The sequence below is a fragment of the Corvus brachyrhynchos genome, unplaced genomic scaffold, assembly GCF_000691975.1.
Source record: "Corvus brachyrhynchos isolate BGI_N302 unplaced genomic scaffold, ASM69197v1 scaffold398, whole genome shotgun sequence".
NCBI lineage: Eukaryota > Metazoa > Chordata > Aves > Passeriformes > Corvidae > Corvus > Corvus brachyrhynchos.
In genome coordinates, this window is record NW_008239780.1 from 346,077 (window position 1) to 355,358 (window position 9,282).

The 9,282-nt window shown below is 41.7% G+C and overlaps 1 protein-coding gene across 1 annotated transcript in view; it reads right to left on the reverse strand.

Annotated features, from left to right (window-relative positions):
- Nucleotides 1-2,625: 2,625 nt before the first annotated feature.
- The window catches only part of TMEM255A (transmembrane protein 255A), a 22,713-nt gene continuing 16,056 nt past the window's right edge, over nt 2,626-9,282 (reverse strand). Inside the window, exons 8-10 of the mRNA XM_017743095.1 lie at nt 8,747-8,909; nt 7,345-7,488; nt 2,626-5,315 (exon numbers count right to left, since the gene is read on the reverse strand). Of these exons, the coding sequence (XP_017598584.1) occupies nt 5,157-5,315; nt 7,345-7,488; nt 8,747-8,909 (466 nt within the window). The 3' untranslated portion in view covers nt 2,626-5,156. The remainder of the gene's footprint in view (nt 5,316-7,344; nt 7,489-8,746; nt 8,910-9,282) is intronic.

The following is a 9,282-nucleotide window of genomic DNA, read 5'->3' on the forward strand; positions in this document are numbered from 1 at the left end:
AGCCATCGCAGCAAACAGCTCTACCAGTGCTCTGCAAGCTGGGATCAGCTGAATGGCAGCCATATCCCGGTAGGAGACATTATTGAAGAGCTTAACCCCAACTGTGTCCCAGAAGTCTCTTGTAAAGACAGCTGACCGGCCAGCAACTGGGAAATTAATTCGAGTCCATTCTAAGAGATTTTTTAGCTCCTGTTTAGGTAATTGACTTGAACCGGAACTTAGTAAATGCTTAAGTTGCTTATAGAGATCTCTGTCATGGGCAGAGTGAGTTTGTCCCATTATTAGACCAGTATAATACTCACTTAGATATTGCAGGAGCAGGGTCTTTAGTCAGAGGTCCGTCGTGGGGGGCTGGCCAGGCACTCCACTCGGCGCTCAGGATGCTGCTTTTGGGTTCTTCCTCACAGCTCCGGTTTTAGGCGTCGCTTGGCAACGGCTTTCCGTGCTCGGGACCTCACAAGTGGGTCTGCACTGAGAGCTCCAGTGCGGGCGGTGCTGAGCACTACTCGCCTGTGCTCGGGGCGCGCGGCAGGGTCCCTCCTTAGAGCTCCGGTCGGCACTGCTTAGCAGCGTGTCCATGCTCGAGGGGTGCCACGACAAACTTCCTCAAAGAGCTCCAGGGAGCCGCTGCGCCGCCGTGGTGCTGTACTGTATGAGATTCATGAGCAGCTTTTCACTTGGGGTTAATAGAAGATAAGAAGAAAGGAGATAATGTTAATTTTATACACAGGATATAAGAAGTATTGAAAATTGAGTAAAATTATCCAGCTATAAAATTTTGGTTTGATAGTTTGGCTAGCATATTCCCTTTCCATTGACAAGGCAGATTGGGATATGAAATAAATGCTGAACCTCTTTGTGGGAGGATACAAGCACAAATAAGGTCCCAACCCTGCTGTTGAAAGGAAATACCAAGGTCATGGAAATAGTGATTTGAAGACTCCCAAGACTTGAGTCAAAATTGAAACAAGGTCAGATACAATATTATGTTTGGTCCATTTTCCAGAAATCAGCTTTTGGCAAGTATTACATTGCGGGAGCTCTGGGGTGGGTCGATGGTCGGGACGGACAGAGGACGAGAGATCTCTGAAGTCAGATCTTGGAACATGCGGTTTATTGCAAAGGGCGTGGGTACAGGGGCACTGCTTAGAGCTGCCAGGCGCAGTTCGGAGCAGGCCCAGGAGAGCAAGAGGGTAAAAGTAAGAGCAAGTAAGTAGAGTGGAGTGAGAGATAAGTAAGAGAGGAATGAGAGTGTGAGAGAGTAATGAGAATGGAATGGTGAAGTCCTGGTTACAATACAATAAATCATCTTCTGTACTGAATATTCTAATTGTCACTAACCAATCTAATACAAGATACAAATCCTATAGCATTTACCTACAGCCTGTAAGAGTTCTTATATTACCATAGAGTGTTACATCTTAACTTCTAAAAACTACTCTTTGGACCCCTTCTGCTGAGCTAGTAGGGTCTGCTCTGACCCTTGGACCTGCCTGCAAGCAGAGGGTATTGTTCAATCAAGAGGGGATTACCTTCAGTCGGCCATACCATTGTTTTCCAGTTGTTCAGTAACTAAGACCTGGTATTTCAAAGGTGGCTTTCATTTCGATGTCGCTTATAGTTTTCATATTCCCAAAATCTTTTGTCAGGCAATCATATTTATAAGGCTTTCCTGTTTCATCTTCCCCAACATTTGGGAATAGCAGGGAACCCACTGTTGGGGGGGAACAGGGAGAGGTGTTTTTATTTGGGCCTTAGTTTTGTTTCTTTGTTTTGATACTGTTTAATTGGTTTTGTTGAACACTTTCCAAGAAAGCAAATTAGCTCAGCAACTCCAGTGTGTTGTGAGCTGAATGCTGTGATAGATGGGATAGATGGGAACTCTCAGGACAGGCAGAGCTCCTGTGGAACAGTCTGACCAACTGCTGGCATAGCAAATGAGCTCAAAGTCAAAAAAACCATACCTAGTGACCAGTAAAACGTACATAGTGACCAGTGCAGTGCTTTCAGCTCACTCATGGTTTGGGCTCCTCTTCTTACCAGCTGCTGACTGGTTGATTTGTGAGAGTTCCATTGTTGGTGACCCGGGGCCAACAGGAAATAATTGCTTACTTTGTGTAGACTTCTTATTACATGTAAGGAATACAATTTAATAAATAACATACTGAATTATGTTCTAGATGCCTTTATCTCCTTGGCATAGGGCTTCTACCTTGCTCTGCTGACACCAAGGAGCAGCTGACATCATCAGGACAGAATTAGGCCCAGAGTAAGCAAAGGAGACACCTAGACTCCACTGGTTGGATTATTCAGATCTGTGTTAAGTGAAAAATCAGCAGTAATAACTTTAGAGTGCTTGATGTCAGGGCACTATGTTATGTGGGTAGAACTGCAGAATTATCAAGTGTGGGGGCATGGTGGCCTTCAAAAACAGAACTTAAGGAGGTTTTGGCTAATCCTGGTAGAAATATGTCTCCAAGATAGTGAATAGAGATGGGAGGTTTTTTGTTTCTTGGGGTTTTTTTTGCTTTGTTTTTTTTCAATGCAAATTTTACTAACTTTTTAAAACTAATCTTAAAGATGCTTGTAAAACAGGAAGGTTGCTAAAATGTAAAATAGAACTGGTAAATGTTTACAAAAGTCACACAATTTTATTTAACTTTGGCAAAGTAATAAAAGGGTACATATGAGTCACAAACTTGACATTCTCATAAGAAATGAAAAATACAGTGCAGAATGTTGTAGTTACATTAAATGCTTAGTTTTACTCAAGCAGAACGAAAAAGGTAATTCAACAGAAAATACCACCAGTAATTTTTTAAATGTGAAAATGTACTTGTCCTTTTATAGTGAATTTAAAGCAGCAACGTAATTTTTGCTTAAATATTCCTTAGAAAAAAAAGAGAATTCGGGTAATTTCCTAAGGTTAGTATTTTTCAACTCAAAACCAATGACACAATTTTCTCCTAATTGTTTCTCTGCCACTAGGTTATGTTCTCTTCAGGATGTTCAGTCCTGTCCTGTGGTGTCCCCTAGTCCTTCTAGCCCTATTTAGTTGACAGGCACAAATGGTACAGTGTTTGTCAGAAGTGGGACAGGACTGTTAGCTTTTATTTCAAAGATACAGCAATAAAATGTTTTCTGATGCTAAATTAACGTGCCCTTCTGATTCTAGTTTTGTGGGGAGTTTTGTCAAGATAAGTACTGTCGGTTTTGAAATTGCCCATGATCTCTTTATCAAGATTTAATTCAATAAAATGTAATATAAAATGGAGGATGCCCCAGTATATAAATTTATTTCCAGTATGCAAATTCATAGGAGCTGCACTTCAACATTCTATAGTAAAACAAAATGCCACCAGGATATGTTCTACATACACTACTGCTTTAAATCCCATGAGTTGCATTCCTTTCTCCAGCTGTTTATTTTCCCTTCTTACTGGAGAAAAGTCATGCTTGCTTCTGGATAAGGTGTCATCCTTTAATGAACTAATATACTGATTAGTATTTGACAGTGGAAATGATAAAATTAACACATAGTCTAGCCTAAAGGCTTTGCAAATGCATAGGATTAAAAACAGCATTATAAAGTGTGGGTGTACTTTGAAAAGTGAGATCAGAGACTTCAGTGTTTGTTTTCCATGTTGACAGCATTTTAATTTTTTTTTATAGATTAAAAGTAGATGCCACAGTTTAAAATCCAACTGTACTTTGCCCCAGCGCACCAGCATGTATTCCATTTTGATTCTGAAAGCCAGACAGAAGTTTTAGGTACCTTTTTGTCTGCATCAGTTGCAAGTAAAGGTAGGCAACTGAGGATTAGAGTCAACAAACTGATGCCAAGGAAACTGTATCTTTAGGAAATAAGGAGAAAAATGTCAATGTTGTTTTTATCCCTGAAATAAGCAGTTGAGAACATTCAGGTTGAGCAGCTCAGATCCAAACACTGTCATCTGAAATCACTTCTTGGAGTAGAACCACACTTTGGAGGTCAGTGTGTCACATATCAAAGCTGACCTTTTGTTGTGCAGGATGCATGCAAAATCTGCTGGAATCTAGATCAATCAGCACAGTCATCAGCTGAAGATTAAATGAAAGTCACAACAGTAATTGCAAATTCCTCAGTTTCATCCTATATTACAGGGTGTTGAATTTCATCCATGTGAGACTTACATCTTGGAGAACTAGCAGTGGATATTCCTTACGTGCAGCCCATAATACAACTACTAAAACAGTGCTTATTCAGGGTGCTGATTCAGTCCATTAAAAAAGTTAAAAGTACAAGCTTAAAAAGAAATTCCTAACCAAAGAAAAAGTAAACAAACAAATAAATAACATTTTCACTGCACTGTTTCAGTGACTTGTAGACAGTTCCTGATGCTCTTTATAGGAATACAAGGACAGTTTAGGCAGTGCAACCACCCAAACTGTTTGACTTCAGCATTACTTACACAGAATTCAGAGAGAGACTACTCAACTTCATCTTTTATCTTAAGAAGCAACCTGAAATAAAAACAGCTTTCCCCCCCTCAAAAAAGCAATATTCTGATTATTTTGCTACACATACATGAGACTATCCTACGATGTTATCCTTTTCAATAGGGCTACATTTTGAGGCACTCTCATAGTTCCCCCCAAATTTTTTCCAGCGTGTTGGGCCAACTAGTGATGTGAGCTAGGTCCTGTGTCCTCCCACCCAAAATCCCAGCAGCTGGAGCCCAAAGGCCAAACAAAACCAGTGTCAAGTCATGCTGTCTGCAAGCACCCTCACCTCAAACAGATTGATAATCTCTAGCAACTATTGATCTTGGCTGCCCTTACTTCAGCTTGGCACAAGATGGAGTAAGGCAGACCAGAATCTGTCATTTGTGTTGGATCACTTTATTAAAAATCAAGGACTACATGAAGCAATGAGGGTGAAATTTAGGTCACCTGCTACTCACTGACTCATTACAACATCAGAAGTCTGTCCCCTTTGTCACAGACCATCATTAAACTTCTGAAATAAGTCTCGCAAGAAAGGACAGTCCAGTCTAATATTTCTAGTTGCACTTATCTTCTGTATTCTCCTGCTCCCTCCCACAGTAAAATATAAATACAAAATGTTCACAATTATTTCAATGGCAAATATTTCTTTTTCTTCTTTCCCACATTCCTTATGGTGTGTAAGGTGGTGGCTTTTCAAAAGGTGGGAAATACGGCGGTGAATAACGAGGCGGCGCATTAGAGGCCCACATATAGCTGGGAGATGGGGACAGGGACTGGGGGTCATCGGAGAGGCCAGAAGGAGTGGAGGCTGGAAACACACTGGAATGCTGCAGGGAGACAGCAAAGGCTGTAATGTAACCACTTCCTAATGGAAATGACTTTATCAAAATGACATTTCATTACCAAATGTTCAAAGTTAACATTTCAAGGTTCACCTCTGCGAATCATGTACATACAAATACCACTTCAGATAACTTGTTGCATTTAAGGCAAGCACAGCCTGTAAGTAACAGTGTTGCAAAATGAGGCTCCTTAGATCCAAAATTGAAGATATTTTAAAAAAATTCTCATCACTTCTGTGTGCCTGCTGCATTTCACAAAGACTGGATAACTGAAAACTGATGAGTTTCTCTCAAATCTTGGGTTTCACACACCAGCCAGCAGCAAAAATGAACGGGCTGCTCCAAAAACCAGAGAACTGGGTCTGCCATTTTAGGCTTGTGTGTGAAAGCCAGGTTTTTGCAAGGCCCCAGGCTTCCCTAGGAATTCTGGTGTGTTGTTTTTCTCTTGTGAAAAATGTGTGGAATGAGTGGGAAGCATTCTTGCACCAGAGGGAGTGCATCCTTTGGAAGGGATTTGAGAGGTAAGGCTGGGCTTGCTCCGTGTGCTGTAGGATGGCACGGGAGAGGGGTCAGGGTGGTACAGTCACTGCTTGGAGTAGAGTAGGGCTCAAGGCAAGAGAGTCTCCACAGCCACAGGTTCAGCTAATGCTCCCATGCAGGCCCCAAGTTCCCTGGAAGATATGCAAGGCTCAGATTTGGAATTTCATTTGAAAGAGGGACTTGGCTATATTAAATTTAGATTACTTGAATTTATGCCCAGCTTTTGTGCCAGCTTTTGTGCCAGCTCCTAAGCCAACACCTGTGCTCACAGCAGTGAGACCCAGAGACTTTGATCCGTCCGGCTGAGCTCTAAGTGTTAGCAGAGCCCAGCAGTACTTCCAGTTAAAAAGCAGGGAAGTCACTCCTGCTGAGCTCTCTGCAGGTACTGGGGCTGCCACACTGACAAACCCTGGGTCAGACAGTGCTTAGAACCGCTGAAAAAAGGACTTTGCAGCAGAGCTGGGTTTGGCATGCACTGAAGTGGGCATTTTTGTAACTGCAGGAAGTTACACAACACCAGTGACTGTCCCAGGTTTCATTAATCTCAAAAATGAGTCAAAAATCTGTATAAATACACCCTAGAAGTTCTGACATAAGTGTTCAATTATATTTAGGAGCCCTGACAACAGTATTGTCTAGTGGCACTAGCAGCAGATCCAGGAAAGTTTAGATTCATGTTACCTCTAATGTATGGCTCACATGAGGGACATGGTGTCTATTACAGAGCACACCCCTTAGTTGATGTCCAAGTTCTTAAACTCTTGTTAATAAAAAAAAAGTCTCCAGTCCTGGTGGTTGTGCAATGTGTTCATTAACATCACCCCTGTGCTAACATTCACCTGACAGAAGAGCTGAGGAGGAAATGTCCTCATCTGCTTCAACAAGTGAAAGCTGATGTTGACAGCAAGGTTCACATGAAATCACCATTTCCAACAGCAGAGCTCTGTAGCTCAAAGAGGAAGGAATGCATTACAGCAGAGGTGATATTTGCAGGGACCCCTCTTAGGCCAGCTGAAGCATGTGGAAAATAACCACAAAAAAATAGCTTTTCAGGCGTCATGTGTCTTCAAGAGCTCAAATAGCTTGTTTCCAAAAGCTCATCTATTTCTCTCAGACACAGTAGCTGGCCTAATAAAATCTAGGACCTGAACACCTGGCTTTGCCTCTCTCCTCAGAACATTGCAGTGCCAGAGGCAGTGCCTATTTTTAATATGATCTCTACTAGCAAGTGATGGGAAGGCAGGCAGGCAGCAGGTCCTCTTGCATTCACTTCAAGGACAGCTTTCAGGAACATACTGCCTTAGTAAGAGAGTACTGCCAAGGACCAGTGCCTAGGAGGAAAAATGTGGTATTTTCTGCAGGAACAAGAAAATTAAACTGTGCGAATGACAGGAAGACAAGCTCCCAGAGTCCTCTAGACTGGCTGGATTTAATGTTGCTGCTAAACAAGAAAACAACCGGTAATGTTGCCCACCTGAAAGTCATAAGCGGAGTATGGAGGCAGGTGAGGAGTGCTGTGGTAGTAGGAGTTGTAAGATGTCACTTGTGGCCTGGAGTAGTAGGTCACTGAAGGGTGTGCATTTTCAACTGTGCAGTTCAGTGTAGGGAGGGAAGGAGTCTATCAAAACAAAAAGAAGAGTGTATGAGGCTGCAAATGCAGTCATGGAAAGCTGACAGCTGAATGAAAGCAGAAATGATTTAAAGGAGCACTGTGTGTCTTTAGACTTCAACTCTTTTGAATTAGCAACTGGCAATCCAGTTCCCTCTCAGGCAGCAGCTAAGTTCCAAGGTAATTTCATTCCACAGCCACTTATTGTTTCCTCTCAGATTCCATAGAACAAGCTGGCAGTAACCCAGTGCACACCAGTACTCACACAAAACAGATTTCCATCTTCACAAGTAGAAGAAATTATTCAATAATTCCAATTACTCTGTTATTTGGTGCATGTTGTGAATTGCTGTTCATTTCTATACATTTTTGCAGAGGTTTACAGGCTCTCTGCTGTGGATCAAATCTCAAAGGGCTATGATGCACAGTTGGGAATGTGTCTCCTGTTTTATTTGTGAAGATATTGGTGAGTCTGAAAAGAGTTCAGAGTTCTGAAATAAGATACCCTTAGTGCAGGGCCCAAGATTTCTTTGTAAGAAAAACATATAGCCAGGACAACAAATGCTCTTTTCTGTGTGTCTCTTTTTTGTACTATTCCAAATGAGTCACAAGAGACTGAAAAAGGCCCAAATGTATCTGTTGAACATTCAGTTCTACCCATTCATTTGTGCCATTTAGAACAAAACTGTATGGAAGGTAACAGGCAGCCTGGTTAAGTGAGGGGTGTTTCAAAGCTCACATTGTTAGAACAGCATTTTCTTCATTATCTGAAGTTTGGTTTTGATCCCCAGTTCATCCTCTCAGGTTCTGCACCATGAAGAAATTAGATGGAGAGTTTCAGCCTAACACAGCTGCTTAAACAGTCTGTAAAGCTCAGACTGCTACTATAAAATCAACAATTAATGAGCAACCACCACACATTTCCTTGTAGAATGTGAACGTTATGAAAAGGAAGATCAATTTTCAAGAAAGAGCTTATTTTTAATCATTCTGGCATTGCCAATGCCTCTGTGAAGGTTCCTTTTGAAAATACAATCTTCCAATCCTGTTAATCTTTTCTAACTGTGCTCAGCTGATGACAACAAGATCAGAAAAGCGAATCACTTCTGCTTTTTCATTCTCGTTATTTCTTGCCCTTCTTTCCACCCTGACTGAAGTAATGCATAGATCATTTGCATTGAAATACCAATAGTTCTCATGATTATTTTTAAAGGCAATTTACCTGATTTGTTTTCTTTAATGCATAGAGAAATTGATATCCTCTTACCATGTCTTTAAAGCCTCCAAGTATTGCTGCTGTAATGATCCCTAGGAATAGCCCGACTATGTTCAGAATTGTTGCCGACCAGAGCAAGTGGTAAAGGTGGATAATGTCCTGGCAGCTGCTGACATCAATGTATTCATAGTAACCTCCAGAAATCTCTACTCTGCTAGATTAGGAAGAAAACAACAGTAATGATAAAAAAAATGCACTACATATCATAAAACCTAAGCAGTTTTTACTGCTGGACAGTAAAATGCATTCTGCAATTCAGTGATAACCTGGACCTTACTACTGAGGGAGTGGGGATAAAGCCTCCTAGATTCCATGCTTGTGGCATCCAAGATCTCCCTGCACGAAGGGCTTGCTGTGTTCTGAAACAAATGACTTGGTGTCTGAACCTGCCAGTTATTTCTTTCATCTGAAATCTCCACAGAGGTCCTGGAAGCTTACCAAGGACAAACCGGTCTTGGAATTACTCTGGGAAATCAGTCTGTGCCGGAGGATCAGCAGCTGCCCCCAGGCAGTGCTGGCTGGTCCCC